At 37.3% G+C, this 15,932-nt stretch overlaps 3 protein-coding genes across 3 annotated transcripts; 2 read left to right on the top strand and 1 right to left on the bottom strand.

Moving 5' to 3' along the window:
- The first annotated feature begins 1,157 nt into the window (after window positions 1–1,157).
- On the top strand, window positions 1,158–3,979 carry LOC108669564. Its single transcript, XM_018156937.2, has 3 exons — window positions 1,158–1,576; window positions 2,121–2,258; window positions 2,659–3,979. The coding sequence occupies exons 1-3, from the start codon at window positions 1,391–1,393 to the stop codon at window positions 2,737–2,739; spliced, it is 405 nt and encodes a 134-aa protein (XP_018012426.1). The 5' UTR covers window positions 1,158–1,390; the 3' UTR covers window positions 2,740–3,979.
- A 370-nt stretch (window positions 3,980–4,349) lies between these two features.
- LOC108669565 lies at window positions 4,350–8,816 on the top strand. Its single transcript, XM_018156938.2, has 4 exons — window positions 4,350–4,911; window positions 6,098–6,172; window positions 6,756–6,983; window positions 8,125–8,816. Exons 2-4 carry the CDS (start codon window positions 6,106–6,108, stop codon window positions 8,232–8,234), a joined length of 405 nt encoding a protein of 134 aa, XP_018012427.1. The 5' UTR covers window positions 4,350–4,911; window positions 6,098–6,105; the 3' UTR covers window positions 8,235–8,816.
- Window positions 8,817–9,501: 685 nt separating this feature from the next.
- Window positions 9,502–12,465, bottom strand: LOC108669579 (lysosome membrane protein 2). The gene is made up of 2 exons (XM_018156958.2): window positions 10,730–12,465; window positions 9,502–9,864 (listed from the first exon to the last, which is right to left on the bottom strand). Exon 1 carries the CDS (start codon window positions 12,306–12,308, stop codon window positions 10,794–10,796), a length of 1,515 nt encoding a protein of 504 aa, XP_018012447.1. The 5' UTR covers window positions 12,309–12,465; the 3' UTR covers window positions 9,502–9,864; window positions 10,730–10,793.
- Window positions 12,466–15,932: the final 3,467 nt, after the last annotated feature.

The following is a 15,932-nucleotide window of genomic DNA, read 5'->3' as shown; positions in this document are numbered from 1 at the left end:
CTAACTTCACGTTCACCTCGCAGGTTAGGTCCTAGTCAGGTCAAGTTTCAGTATTTTGTGGCATAAAAAAAAGTAATTGATGTAAAAATTTGAAAAAATTCCGTCCACCAATTACAGATGTTATCTACTTATATTCCAAATTTGAATAAAATCCGTTCATTATTTATGGATTTATGCCTGGGTGAGTTGAAAATGAAGTTAGGTTTTCTGTATTAATCAAAAAGTTATTGATGTAAAAATTTGAAAAAATTCCGTCCACAAATTACAGATGTTATCTACTTATATTTCAAATTTGAATAAAATCCGTTCATTATTTATGGATTTATCTGGGTGAGTTGAACGTCAAGTTAGGTTTTGATTCGAGTCCGCAGGCCAGTCCGCAGCCGAGTCCGCTGAAGTGTCCGACCGGTGTTTCAAGATCTCAATTCAACGATTTTCTAAACAGGTTCATCATTAATAATATTGACATTAATTAGTCATTCCAGTTAAATGTGATCATATGACATGTTCTTCAGAGTTTTTCACGTTCTTCGACCAGATTATTCACTATTGGACTATTATTCACTTATGTGTCGTAGAATTCTCTGTGTCTAATTAACAAATGCATGTTGTATGGCCCCGCAATTTTTGCAGTTCCTCCAAGTACTCAATCTGAATCTAAGTCCTCAGCGTTCAGTGTCATTAATTTTAATTAGCTAGCTACAATTAAGCAGAATCATATTGCTGTAGTCAAGAGCAACCTATCATTGGACGTGTATTCTGAGAGTGGATATGACAAAAAATCTACGTAAATTGCTCCTATAATTTAAGTACCTCAAACCGGCCATCTTACTTTGCAATCAATTTTTTATGTTATTTATAAATAGTTATTATGAGTTAGACTTTTTTAAGGTAGATTTAGTTGGCATAAATTCATTAATCTATACTTTGCTTGAAAGACTCATCACGAGGGGGGTCTATTTTAAATTCAAATAAAAATTCTCATTCAATTGTAAAAGTTCTAAAAAAATTTATTCTACAGAAAAAGACATTGATCCATGTTCATTTATCCGTATGACAATAAACTCGTGATTATTTGACTTGAGCGTCTGGCAGCGCTTAATGCAACGTGTGACCATCACCACCAACGCTGAGCCTATAACTGTAACAAGGTAATCGATAACGTGGTGGGAAGCAGCTGTCCTCCTTTCGTTATAACTATCGATCTTTCGTTAGTTTTGTACCTTATTAGAATTAACTTGACGATTTTTAAAAACTTCCGTAGAGTCTTTAATAAGAGAGGAAACCAAGTGTATATTTCATACAACTTTAAATGTGTGTGAACCACTGAACCTGTTAGTTACGTGCTTACTGTCATCATATACGTTCATGAGTAACACAATTAGTAGTCATGCACAGTAAATGTTATAGATTCATGCAATTAAATAGCCAAATGAGACAGTTGTCTTTGATAATTTTGCTTGTGTTGCTTGTCAATAAAGCTTCAGGGGAGCAGGTAGCTGCTGCCCAGTCACTAGACGACGAAATCGTGCCGTACGATTTCACTCATTTCCCTTACAAAGAAACTGTAACGAACGTAAGTTTATGCGTGCGTCGATCAGCTAATTTAAGCTTTATCTTGACTTGCAGTTATGAAATTAATACAAAGCTTCGTTATTTCTCCGAAAAAGAGATAATAAGTCTAATTAATAATGTTAAATTCAGCAACGAACTTCAAGTACGTATGAACAATGGAGGAAATCTTATCTATTATTAAGCTAAAATATTTGAACTTCAGTTATTCCAGCTGAAAAAAAATTCCTTAAGAATGGAACAAAGCAAATACATGTAAATATTCACTTTTTAATTATATTGAATTCGCCAATGTTGGAAGCCTTAGCTAGTCTGTTTTGTCTGTGTATTAAATTTTTTATCTCAAAGTAAAAACGATCAAATGATCTGCCAAACTGTCGTTGAATGCAGCAAAAATAATATGCAGTGAGCTGCATTTAAAATCGTTAGTGTAAGTTATCAAACTTCTTTCAGAATCCCGCTTCTAGCATGCATTCTCCAGTTGAATTTTCCAATACAAATTAATTAAGACCAATCGTTGTATGTGTTGTGTTGTTATTGTTGTTTAGGAGAAGCAGTGGGCTGAGTACGAGAGCGCGTGTGAGCAATCGACGGAGTGTCTTGCTAAGACGGGCGTGCTGCGCGTGCGCTGCGTGAGGGAATGTATCTCCCCTCACTGCTACAACGTCCTCTACAGGCATGACGAGGTGAGGGTAGTGCCTCTACAGGCATGACGAGGTGTGGGTAGTGCCTCTACAGGCATGACGAGGTGAGGGTAGTGCCTCTACAGGCATGACGAGGTGAGGGTAGTGCCTCTACAGGCATGACGAGGTGAGGGTAGTGCCTCTACAGGCATGACGAGGTGAGGGTAGTGCCTCTACAGGCACGACGAGGTGAGGGTAGTGCCTCTACAGGCATGACGAGGTGAGGGTAGTGCCTCTACAGGCATGACGAGGTGAGGGTAGAGCCTCTACAGGCATAACGATACAAAGGAAATGTTTGAACAAGCAATGAGTACTATGTAACATTTACTCCATAATTTCTTGCTTATAAATATGGCTTAAGAGACACACTTCTATTTAATATCAAAATGTTTCCCTTGTGCAGCTTGAGGAAGGGGAGGTGGACGTGCGGCTGAGTTCATTCAAAGGATGCTTCCTTAAGAAGCTCAAGACACGCAGAGTGTAGTTCCTCGAGTGGGTTATGTTATTTATTTATTTTTTATACTTAAATTATCCGTTCAAATGTCCCTTAGTTACATATTATGACAAAAATGTTCATTCTTTTCAGATGTCAAATAATGTTGGTAAATAAATATTGCGATTCGATTTGACCAGTAAAAAATCAAGCATGCACATATTATAGCACATAATATGTGCATTTATAGCATCTGCACATAAATATCGTGAGTTTTGGCTGTTTTCTTTCCATCTCGACGCTCAGGCCATTTGTGAACTTCAGCAAAGACAATGGAACGATGGTTTAATCATACCTAAAATTCAACTCCTCTTGCGGATTTGATCAAGGTATAATTAAGAGACAGAGAATTCGACTTTTAATTATATCATCTGTTTTCAAAACATTTCTAAAAAACTTGAATGGGCGACAGCAGTTTTGTGCACATCCTTATAGTATTACATTTGTTTATATAAGAAATCCTACCAATCTTAGACGCTCATCGGATGGTATAATTATAAAGTTAATAAGACACCTGTTTACATGGCATATCCTACCAATATTAGACGCGCAACAGAGAGTATGATAATCATGTAATATCTGTTTATATAATAAATCTTATCAATCATAGACCTGCAAAAGAAATTATGATCATCGTTTAAAATCTGCACTCTCTACTTTCAAACCTGTGAACATGAAGCGCTCCTTAATTCAAATAGTGATGGCATGTAAGGTGGAATGATTTCTTGTTGTGACACCTGACATGAAATGTTTTAATTCTGCTGCAGTAGGATAAAATTTAATTACAACCTGTAGGATTCTCACACACAATTTGGACGTATATTTGAAGGGGTAAATTTTTCTGCCAAATAAATTTGATGATTTTGGCTTACTCATAATTAATTGGTTTGCCTCATTACATAAGCAATGTATGCATACACCAATACAAGCAAGCTCTTATCAAAAATTTATCGTGCTCAAGCTCGTTGTTGAATCATAACATGACAATGAATCTTTGACAGTCAACAACTAGTACAAGAGACAATCAAGTTATCACGCACCTACTAAATTGCGTGGCTTCGTCCGTATAATTCTATAATTCCGTCCGATAATTTATTATAAGCTACAGCAGAGGCATTGAGATACTTCAACAACTGTATTATTTTTTTTGTTTCATCTTCAAAAAATTACGTTGAAAATAAAATATTATCGAGAAGCATGTCAGTAGGGTACGTGTCACTTTCACTCCTTCAAGCGGCTGATAATTGTAATATATCGAATAGTTACTAACTGTACTATATACTATATAATAGTAATATATAAATATAATATATAGTGTAGTTGTGTCGACGCTGATGAAATAGGCCCGTTACCTGTCGCCGATTCTTGTACTTTTCATGGCTTGATCACAGGAGATCTAAAAAATTGTTTTTTGACATGCTCTTTTTCTGAAACGGGGTGAGGTGACGAAATAGGTGACAAGCAGAGAAGTCACCATCTACCAGTTACGAGCCATTACAAAAGCTTTGAGTTACTGCGTAAAAATTCGAGCTTTGCATGTTCGAGCCTTTTCGTACATGTAAAAAAAAGCCTTTTGATACATTTTTCGTAAAAATTCTAGCCTTTTCATTTCATGTACTTGACACCGAAAATAATAAATTATTTTCACAACCTTTTTCCTTAAAATTTCGTGATTGAATCAATAAGCAAATCGCGCAGTAAAAAGATATGCATGCACACCTGACCACAATCTAATAAAGAATTGATTTCTAGAATATATCCAATGGCCAGTATAGACGTCACAAATATCAGGAACTGATGTCCAATTTGCAAGTCTATCAAATTTTCCTCTCTGACTGGCCTAAGACTTTTGTGAGTGACTGCGTGAGCGGCAATGGCTGAGCTCTATTGAGTTAGCAAGACCTATTTTTTTCGCATGGTGGATAAGTGATTTTGCTTATGTGTGTCGTCGCTTGCTTGGTGGTCGAACAACGTGACCAGGAAAGTTTCCGGATCCGAGCTGCCACAGGAGCAGCTTAAGATATCAGGACGATGTCGCGTCGCGTATATAAGGAACGCGACGCTGTTCCCGCCATCACAACGCTACGGGACTTTAAAGAGCTAACACGTTCTTCAAGTTACACGCACAAGACAACTTAACTATTACCTGCCAGTTTTGAACAGGTAAAGAACTAAGAAAAGTTCAAAATCTTTTATTCTATTCTCGCATCATTCGAAATTTCCTCGTTGGATTTATATTTTTAATTGCATGAAAAATAGTGAATAATAAAAATATAGGTAAGCTAAAAACTAAATAAATTAATTGAACTCCAAAGTTATCTCCCTCACTATTTCATTGATATTTTATTCAGAGCATTCGGGCCAGTGAAAGAGAATCCGCTTACTTCAATTCAGATACTCACATATGCATCTGTCAGCGTCTATGAATATTTCTGCCTATGTTAAAAATGGAAATTTAATTGAAACTGTTAAATAAAATGTCCTTGTTCATTCTAAAGACTGTGAAACACGGCGTTGTTTCACATCTATTGATGCATAATGTAATGTAACAGAAATTTGTTCCAAGCAGCTCATTATCGAAATTATAACAGCATTTTAATCACGTATTTGAACAAAACGCGCATAGCGGAACAATTATTGCATATTGAAGAAATGAATATTGCAGATTATTTAATTGTACTGAAACTTAAATCAAGCGCGAACTTGAAGCGCCTGGGCCCATGGTGCAATTTGTGAATCGAAACGTTCGTACGCCTTGAGAATCATCCATATTAAAAGCGGTGATGTCATTTATAATTTTTAACATCAAAAACATATTCTATCGCTGTACGGAAATGCCTGCCATCCTTATTGCAACTTTTTCTTCAATGCCGTTTAATTAACAGTTTAATTGTCTGAGTTTTATTATGGGTACCAAAACTCCGTTCGATAGCAAATGTTTCAAACTTAAATTTAGAAATCAAATTATTCATATTTAGAGATTTATTTTATGAGACTAAACAGTGCGCAAGAAGAAGCTATCGAACCAAGATGATTCAGATTCAGCACCTGAAACTAGGTACTGAAAAAATATTTAACAATATTACGACGAGCTTTGAATAAAAGTCGTTTTAACATTTTCTTGTCTCACCTGATAGACGAAGGTGCTTAATAATATGAATATGTTCGAAATTGCCTTGCATTTCCTGGTAATACGTAAAATCTTCCTGAATAGATATTCGTCACGTTATGAAATTATTATATCCAGCTACATTTTATGCATTGATTCCCAGTTTTCATCATTTGGGCGTCCTACTCATCTATGCTGATGAATAATGCTGTAGTTTGATATTTGTTTCATTTTTTGCAGGCTGAAAAATGTGTAACCGTGCATTCGCGTCACTCTCGCTGATTCTGCTGTTTGGCTCATCTATAGCAATGCCAAGTAAATATAAAAAAATTGATTAGTAGCTTTTAGAATCAATAATATTGTTGAAATTCTAGACTTTCTTATTAGTTGCTTTGCTGCAAAGCTAGAATTTTCAACGAGCTCAATGGCCGTTGGCAAAATGTCAAATTCAAGCTAGCTGTTAGTTTTACTGTGAACGAAGCTAAAGCTGGTGATTATAATTACATGTCTTAACTGTTCTTACCTCCACATCTTCTCTTTTTCTATCCTGTATTTCTCTAGTACTTCACTATATAATAACACCGATAAACGTTGCCCAAACTATGGCAATCACTAACATGAAACATGTTTTTTATAAGCTGTTGCCGTTTTTAAGTAATGGGAGGTATCCAAGAGCAAACAATAACACTAACCACGTTTTATTTATGGTCGCTGATTCTAATAAATTGGACAATTCTAATAGCAACCTAAAACATGCACCACGTTTTTCGATTACTGCTGCCATTCTGATTTATAAGAGATATCCAATAACAACCACCAAAACAAACCAGTTTTTATTCACCTTTGCTGATTCATACAAGATATTTAAGTAACATGAAAGGTTTGTGTTCGGCCGAAGGTAGCCCCATCGCCCCTCGGATGCTGCCGTCGCGCATGGGTATGCTACAGATGCCCAAGTCCATGTTGTTGCTGCGCTCGGACTTCAGGCCGCTGGACCCGCGTACCGCTGCGGAGCGCATGGGGCGTACGGCGCTGCTGGAGACGCAGCTTGGCAATGAGATCAACTTTCTGGAAGGCAACGGCATCAACGAGGAGGAACGTCTTCAACATCTCAGAGCAATCAAAGGCAAGTGAATAACTTTGCGATGAGTGTAGCATGTTGCCTGCCACCAGAGAGGAAGTAGTCCAATGTCAACATTGATAACTTTTGTGACTTGCTACATCATTTTCCATGTCCCTCACAGTTATATTCCTCATTATAGATTTATTATTGGATAAACCATATTCTATTAATCACGCTTGATAAACGGAGTGTTTTTTATTACCTAAGACCGTGACATGGTCATCGTCTATTTGATGCTGAGGATGACCTATTTATGTATGAACAAATAAAGTTTCGTTGAAGCATCATAATTTAACATGTTTCGCCGATATCACTCATAGTTTAGTTCTTATTTCTAACTCCTGCTTACTGCACTTTTATTCGCCGAGGCATCCGTCGGTTTCATGCATTTAAGCGCTAGAGGTTACCGAAATAAGCTATGCCAATAGTCGGCGGTGGAGGTGGGGCGGTAAGACCACTAAGGCTGTTTGAAGTAGCAGGCTTCGGCTTCCCATCCGCTTCTCAGCCATTCTAATCCGGATAAGAGTCGTCATGATTGAGATTGTAATTTAGTATTAGACTCTAAACAACGTTTCTAATTTTTTCGAATTCACTCAACACTAATTGGCTGATTATGATGTGAAAGTTTCCTAAAAGTGAGTTGAATGTGTTTGAAATTTATGGTCGTTTATATATGGAAATTGAAAAAATGCTAAATTGTCACTCCTGTCAAATTTACGGTCGTTTTATGTTTAATAATAATAACATTTATTTAAATAAATAGTTACTACGACAAAATGTGGAGCACTTATCTCTATGTTAGGCACTCCGTTAATTTGTAATGTGCTAATACCGCAAGAAATCAACTGGCTAAGATTGATTCCCAGAATTGATCGAAACATAGCGAATTGATTGAAAGATTTAATAGTAAGATTTGTTGCGAATTTATTTTCATTACAAAATGAGAATCTTCTACTAACTTTGATGCTAGATGTAATGTAAATGATTATTATCTCTCACAGTGTGCATGATCAATTACTTTTTCTTTCGTTGTGATTCTTCTGTCTTTCATCACTTGTATGATGAGCCTAAAAAATAACAATTTAATATGAAATTGTTCATAATTTGACGTCATTAACAGTGCTTTCGATTGACATGTGTGCAGGAGGAAGGCTTCCTAATACCAGCCTGACTTTGTCCGAGTGTCGGGATTCGATCGAGTGCCACCTTCTCTTCGCTCACTACCTAGGGCTGCTGCTCAGCGAGGTGCAATGAGAAAACTTATTAAAAAATTGGTCGATACTACTGCATGAACTTTTAACTCATGGCCCTTTATATGAAAGCCTAGTAGAGGAGGCTATCGAATACCCAATCTCTAGTTGTAACGAAATTATATTAGTCCGGCCGTTGATAATTTAGCCTTTGATATGGTCGCTCGAAAAGTGCTCGTAAATTAGAAACAAGTTAGAATTTGATGTCAACGAGCGGGAACAAACTCTGAAAAAATGTATTTGTAAGATTTAAATTCCGGACATTTTTTCGGCAATAGGTAAAACACTTTGGGGGGAAATTCGGTTTACTGTTTAAATGGTACAAGTTGCATCTCTCCATGTGGCTTTTATGAACGCTTATTTGGTTGTTATCCTGCTCGCTTCAGCTGTAAAAACTGAGATGAAATAGATGAATAATCTATAGATTTTCATAAGCGAGTTTGGAGAGGCTGCAATAAAACATGGTATTTTTGTAGCTAAAAAGTACGAGAATAATTACAGGGAGAGGCAATAAACTTTCTCTGTGCATGTCGTCTTCCTTGTAAATTTTAAAACGAATTTTAAGTGGGAAAGTTATTTTTCATGATTTAATGTGTTTTTAATTGAATAAACAGTATAATTACAATAAATTTGAAACTACAAATTAGGTTTTTTAATCGTAAATTTTAATGCAATAAATAAAGTTCTAATAGAAAATGCGTGAAAATGTCTTGATTTTTAACTGTACAATAAAGTGTACATCCCTTCGGCAATATTAACGAAGCAATGCTTTTTATCCAACATGCAAATGTGCTACGAAAATAAAATGAGGTATAAGTGTGTGAATATATTAATATGCAAAACTTTGTTTTAAATTGGCACGAACTCGAAATTAAGATTAAATAAATTTAAAATAGAAATTAGCTTTTCACAATTTTGCTTCTCAAATTTGTTTATGGGTAATTTAGATTTTTTAATCTACTGTACTCGGGAATTCATAAAAATTCATTTGTGAATTTGAGATCTGGGATGTTTTTTTTTATGAAAAAAATTAGAAAGGGCTAAATAAAGAGAACTTTTCCCCAAACCAGTTCATAACGTATAAATTTTGCAGCAGTTTTAGTTGGAGCTCTTAAGGATTTCAAAGTAACAGCGTTTTGCATCAAAATTATTTCAAAACCAGCAAGTTTTAAATAAAATTAAGAATTGGTTAATAAACCATCAACCAATAGCAAATATGTTGAAGCCATTGGAATATCTTAAGCAGAATCAAGGGATAAATTTCATTGACAGTCATTTACCAACTTTATTAGTACGCGATGAGAACCATAGTTAGGCAAGAATCTTCTGACAATAACGCAAAAGTGAAATTTGCTCATTCCCAAAATAACATACTTTGTTTAAAGGAACAATACTCAGACACAGCATAACTGTACTCCTTAACTTAAATTATTACTATTCTTGGGACAGATTATTGGTTTGGTTAGGAAAATTGTATTAAAAGGATTCAATTTTTTGATATATTGATACTTGGCGTCAATTCGTATGACAATTTGGAACGGTTGCACGGAGAACGACGAGATGGCGGACGCTTGCTGTGGACGTAACATTCAATTCCGGCGATGGAATGGAAATCCGCTTTCTGTATGCAGTACCTGTCCAGTAAATAATTAACTGTTAACGATATTTAAATGAAAAATTAAAATTACGACAAAAGTATCTAGACCTTGACATTGTATAATGATTAATGTGTTTGAATTACAACCAGAAGTGGTGATCGTAAGAATGTTATCGAGCCACCGTAGATTAGGAGATTAGATTAGGCATGATTATAGTACAGACCACTGACTATTTAGCCTCGATTACTGCATGAATGAATTCACCACGTCTTTGCTGTTAGAAATGTTGTATTAGTAAAAACTGAAAAATTCATGAACAGTCGCAATCATTATTAAGCCACAATTGTTTTGGTTTGCATTGCTTTTAAACCATCGACATCGGCGCTGCTTTTATTCCAGAGGTGTTGCTATCGACATTTGTTTTATTAACACAAATAGCTAGACCCGGCATCGCAGAAAGTCAATTAACAGACTGTCTTTTTGCCGCTTTGAATGTTAATCAGAATATGAAAAAAACTATAAAATTATTTATTACAATTATGGCTGCATGAATAATAATGTTGATGTTTTGCTTCAAGTTTATTTGAATCATGTTATATTGCCATTGATTGGTACAGCATTTCGAGTTAGTATTTCCGTTGTTCCTATTAGAAAATATTTACATAATTCACCGCTAAATTCAACGCCTATTAAAGAATATTGCTTCATAAGATCAGATAATTCAATTTCAGAAAATAGAATTTTTTTTCGCGCTATCCTTTTTAAGCCGAAGTTATGCTTGCAATACTTATCACATAATGTTCATAAAAGTATTATGATTAATCCTAGAAATTTTTTTTGTATTATTGGAAGAAAATGTATATATGGTAATATGTATCGTAAATTTTAAGCCAATTCTCACCTTTTCTGAGACTCTAATGAATACAATCTTATCTGCAACCGTTCTAGCGATAGGGTATATTACTTTATTCCTTTTCTGGGTCGTCTAGGTTGTGATCAGTTCTGCTCGAGAGAGGATCGAAAGATTCACCTTCTTCGGAATTTTCTCGCCTCTCTTTTTCGACTGAACTTTTATTATTTTTCCGTCTGTGTTTTGATTCAACAACGGCAATAAGAGGTGCAATAACAAATACACCACCTAAGGCGAAAAGGGCGTAACTGATCCATTGTGATATTTTGATTGGGTTTGATAATTGTTCGTGAAGTTTCCTGGCTCTGTCTTCAGGAACCAAAGCGTTCTCGTCCAGCCACAATAAGGGGAAAATCGCTGGGGTCACGTTGGACAAAATCGGTAGATTAGCATAAGGTTTCAAGGGCATGCTGATTTGAATTCTTTTCACGGCTCTGAAAGATACTCCAGTGTTGGGTTCTATGTCCAAAAATGTTTCATGTTCTTCTTTTGATGGGTGAAGCCCATCAACAGCAGATACCAATTCACTGTCACCCATGTAAAAATGAGGTGTGGACGCGATTACTGGAGAACCGGCTCTGCATGGAGCCAAATTCACCAATGATGCTTTGCACGTAAAGTTATCGGTGCAGTAGCATTGGTTTTCAGGTCGATCGGCAAGCACTTCGTTCGGTAGAGAATAACGCAACAGTTCCAAGCCTCCGTGGTTGATGCTCTTTTCGTATGTCAAATAAAGAGAACGGCAGAGATCGCCTGAAAACATTGTTATGTTTATGCCGGGATTGATAGGTTGAGGAAATTGTCCTCCGGTCGTTCCGTTGATCATATTGCAGTAAGGATCAGACCAATAATCCAAAGTTTTACTGTCTTCATACTCATCTATCACTTGAAGCTGGTCGAGGCCGTCAGCGCCAGTGAAAATTGAATACTTCCCGCCATCCGAATCATTTTTGGGGTAAAAAAACCCGAATCGGCCTGTCCGGTATTGAGGGTTGTTTGTAAATTTATATATTTCCAATAGAAAATCTTCTTCATATCCATGAAAGAGTAATTCTCCAGCCGTTTTTGTTATAAAAACATTCAATTCAAAGCGTTGTCTAAAAAATTCGATAATACCGTCAATAAAGGAATTCTTGCCTGTTGCCTTAGAGGCCACCGATATCAGAACAGGATTAACTGTCGTGATAGGAGTTTCTTCAGTGAGACCATTGGACATCTCTGGCTGGAAGAAGAATTTTGTATTTTCCAGATACTCGACGGTGGTGTCGGTCCAGTTGAGATCATGTTTGAGACGTTTCTCGAGGTATGTAAAGGGTCCTATTTCTTGCAAGGCAGGTCTACTGCCAGTGAGGATTTCCTGTGGGTTTGTTACATTGAAAAAATAGAACTGCATGTACACCGGTATTGGCGTTTCAATAAAGTTACCAATAGTTGGACTATCAGGTCTTATTACAAGCTTCTCGCCAAGTTTTCTTTGTACGACTGCTGGGAATTTTTGTATCAACACAAATCCGAACACAAGGAACAAGAATCCGACTGCACACACAACGAATTGGATCCATAGTTTCATTTTTACCTAGTACACTTCTCAAGAAGCCTCTTCTGCAAGCTATGCAAATAGTTGAAAATTGTTAATGAAACTTTCTGGTAAATTTTCACCAAATGATATAGTTCATGCGGCCACAAAAACCGCAACGTGTCATAATGTTGCGTACAAGGCAGGTAGACTAATGGCTCGTTCTGAAGAAGGAAGCCGTCCATTACAGTAAAACAACTCTCGAGTCTTATCTCGCATTATCGGTTATGATGATAAGGAGGGAATATCAGGAGAAACTTTTGTTGGTGTTAATTGTTAGTTCAGTACATTAAGAGAATTCATTTCATTAAGGGATGGAAAAAAATTTAGCTAACGATTTACTCAGTGAACTTGTCATGGGACTGCTCTACACACGGAGAGATGACTCATTCATATCGATATTTTCTGATTGCAGTAGTTGTTCAACTCATGAGATAAATGTGTTATCGTGACACAATTTTATTTCTTCCTTTCAATTCTGGAAACATCTACCTTGTTGCCAATTTTTTATTTCATACATTGAAAAACTAAAAAGGTGTCGTCGGGAATGTAAGATTTCATTTCCTAGGAAGATATTTTTTTTGTGTCAGCTAGTGAACGGCGAGTGAATAATTTAGCCATAACTGATCTATATGATAATGAAATTACTTACGTTATTTAGGCGATTGTCTGCTATAAAAAGAGTTAAAATTTTAATGCATTTTCTCGATCGCCAAAGCTCATAAATTATATGTATTTTTAAGGATTTTCAATTGTAGCTGTCTCAAGAAATCAGTGATCCGACGGTAACCGTTCATTCAAAAATTGTTCATTCCATAGTTCCCGACTTTGAAAATAATGACCCAACCGGTATTAAAACACATCGCACTGATATAACATAACATAACATAGTGATGTCGGCTCTGAAGTGTAGGCCTGATGTGGCCTGTCGCCGATTCTTTTCCATTTCTTGCTTTGTTCATAGATCTAAACTCGTGTCATTTGACCGGATCTTTTCATGACTGGCGATAGGTTGAAGAAGCTACTAGACTTCCACCGGGTTCGATAAGGAGCTAGGCATTTCAAATCTGAACATATATTTTTCCATAGCGTTATCTAGTCTGTTTTTGAACGCGTTCATACTTGGAGCGCCAACGATGTCATCGGGGAGGCTGTTCCACATGTCGGTGATTCGAAGCGAGAAGAAATTTTGTCGCGTGGAGAAGTTGCAGAGCAATTTTTTTAGCTTATAGCCGTGGCCCCTGGTGTTGGTTCTTGTTTCAAATTCTAGTAACCCTTCAGGGACCTTGTATAGACCATGAGTATACTTGTATACTTCAATGAGGTCCCCACGCAGACGTCGATAACTGAGGCTTGGAAGCTTCATAATCTTCAATCTTTCTTCATAGGACTGGCCCCAGGACGCTTCCTTGTGGCACGCCACTGCGCACTGATGCCCAGTCTGACACGGTTCCGTTAATACTGACACGTTGTCGTCTACCTACTAGAAAATCTCTGATCCACATATGCAGTATACTGTATACATACATACAGTATACATATACTGTATACTGTATACATATACAGTTTATGTTTCCAGTTTTCCTGAAATACAGGTTTTGCAAAAAAAATGTATCAGTCATCGCACCTCTCACGTTCGTATAGGTCGAGTGAATAATTATTGTTCTAGTGAACGACTTGAACGAGCGGATGAGTGGATTATGTGGAACACTTACAAGGGTGAGCAAATAAGGACGCATGGGTGTCGTCGTGTCGAACATTTGCGCGAAGAATATCCTTCGTGACGCTTCAATGGGCAGAGAGCAATGGGAGAATATTATATAAGAAGGAAAGAGAGAAAGTTAATATTACAGTGCAAAACAAGAAAACATAAGGGTGAAGGAGAATGTATAGTGGACGCATGAAATGGAATGAAAGGATGTCCTCAATTTGTACCAAAAGATTGCCATGCCAAAGTATGAATGCATGATGAATGAAAGTAGAGATGGGACATACTCTTGGTATAAGAGCAGAGGATGCTGGGTGTGAAGTACGTGCATACATCGGATTGCGAGGAGAAAAGATAGGTAGTCTCTTATGTGTTATGGAGGAAGCAGGGATATCGTCCATCAACTGATGGCGGAAGCTATAGGAGAGGTGTATTAGGGAGAAAGACATTATATAAAAAGTGTGTTTCTGAATGAATTGAAATTCAGCCGTACATTCAGCCTCAGCTCCACACCTCATTCGCAACCACGACATTCCGGTTATGTCAAGATCGTGAGAAATTTTGTGTTTTCGGCTCCATGCATCCGCATTAAGTTATAGTATAGTATAGTATAGTATAGTATAGTATAGTATCTTCGGCATTAAATAAATAGGCCTGGATAGGCCTGTCGCCGATTCTTGTACTTTTCTTGAATAGACTGGCCTTACGGACGGTAGATTTAAAATCGCTCCTAGATATCAGTTGTTCCGTAGGGTACGAGGCATTTTAAGACTGAACATATGCTCATGCATGGCCTTGTCTAGTCTGTTCTTGAACGCGTTCATACTCGGAGCGTCAACAATATCTTCAGGGAGGCTGTTCCACATGTCAGTGACTCGAAGCGAGAAGAAATGTTGTTGAAATGTTATAAGGCTTTTTGGGCTGAAACTCGCTGCTACCATGAATATATTTTCTCACCTGCTAAACCGACTTAAATGAAACCTTTCACATGTAAGGAATCGATTGATATATCATTTGACTGCTAATAATCTCCTATCAGACTTTCAACATGGCTTTATTGCCGGGAGATCCTGCACCACTAACCTCTTGTCTACTCTGAACGAATGGACCCGCCTGCTGGACGAAAAGGAGCCAGTAGATGCAGTGTACCTCGATTTTGCCAAGGCATTTGACAGTGTCCCACATGAGCGGCTGTTGCGGAAATTGCAGTCTTTGGGAATTGACAGCAAGGTACTCAAAGGGATCAGAGATTTTCTAGTAGGGAGACGACAACGTGTCAGTATTAATGGGTCTGTATCAGACTGGGCTTCTGTGCGCAGCGGCGTGCCACAAGGAAGCGTTCTCGGGCCTGTTTTATTCGTTGCGTTTATAAATGATCTGCCAGAAGCTGTGTCTAGCGTGTGCTCGATGTATGCTGACGACACAAAAATTTATAATACAGTGAAGAATACGTCGCAAAAAGTACAGTTACAAGGTGATCTTGACAGGCTGGTTGACTGGGCTGATAAGTAGCAGCTGCGTTTTAACGCTGACAAATGAAGTAATCCACCTTGGCAAGAAAAATGAACAGCAAGATTACAGTATGAGAAGACACGGTTGCAACGGCAGAGTGATGATGTCGAAGTCGACAATGGAAAAAGATTTAGGAGTTAATATCGACAATGAGTTGAAATTTCCTAGGCATATTGAAGGCCAAGTTAATAAAGCCAATAAACGACTTGGACTGATCAGACGCTCTTTCGAGTTCCTAGATGCAAGAAGCGATGAAGCAGTTGTTTGTTGCTGTCGTGCGCCCGAACCTATAGAGTTTGGAAACGTTGTGTGGTCACCGAAACTTGAAAAGGACAAAAATTTAATAGAGAGCGTTCAAAGACGTGCAACAAGGATGATTCCGGGCCTGAAGGCAAGTC

This window comes from Hyalella azteca, unplaced genomic scaffold (genome assembly GCF_000764305.2).
Source record: "Hyalella azteca isolate HAZT.00-mixed unplaced genomic scaffold, Hazt_2.0.2 contig3643, whole genome shotgun sequence".
Taxonomy (NCBI): Eukaryota; Metazoa; Arthropoda; class Malacostraca; order Amphipoda; family Hyalellidae; genus Hyalella; species Hyalella azteca.
The sequence above is the reverse complement of the archived record's forward strand: the minus strand, read 5'-3'. Positions and strand labels throughout refer to the sequence as shown.

What these genes read in the sequence shown, in the direction of transcription:
- LOC108669579 (XM_018156958.2), bottom strand. Translation starts at nt 12,308, where the DNA reads ATGAAACTATGGATCCAATTCGTTGTGTGTGCAGTCGGATTCTTGTTC.
- LOC108669565 (XM_018156938.2), top strand. Translation starts at nt 6,106, where the DNA reads ATGTGTAACCGTGCATTCGCGTCACTCTCGCTGATTCTGCTGTTTGGC. An exon ending in CTCATCTATAGCAATGCCAA is followed by an intron (nt 6,173 to 6,755) that starts GTAAATATAAAA and finishes GTTCGGCCGAAG; the next exon opens with GTAGCCCCATCGCCCCTCGG. An exon ending in ACATCTCAGAGCAATCAAAG is followed by an intron (nt 6,984 to 8,124) that starts GCAAGTGAATAA and finishes ACATGTGTGCAG; the next exon opens with GAGGAAGGCTTCCTAATACC.
- LOC108669564 (XM_018156937.2), top strand. Translation starts at nt 1,391, where the DNA reads ATGCACAGTAAATGTTATAGATTCATGCAATTAAATAGCCAAATGAGA. An exon ending in ACAAAGAAACTGTAACGAAC is followed by an intron (nt 1,577 to 2,120) that starts GTAAGTTTATGC and finishes ATTGTTGTTTAG; the next exon opens with GAGAAGCAGTGGGCTGAGTA. An exon ending in TCCTCTACAGGCATGACGAG is followed by an intron (nt 2,259 to 2,658) that starts GTGAGGGTAGTG and finishes TCCCTTGTGCAG; the next exon opens with CTTGAGGAAGGGGAGGTGGA.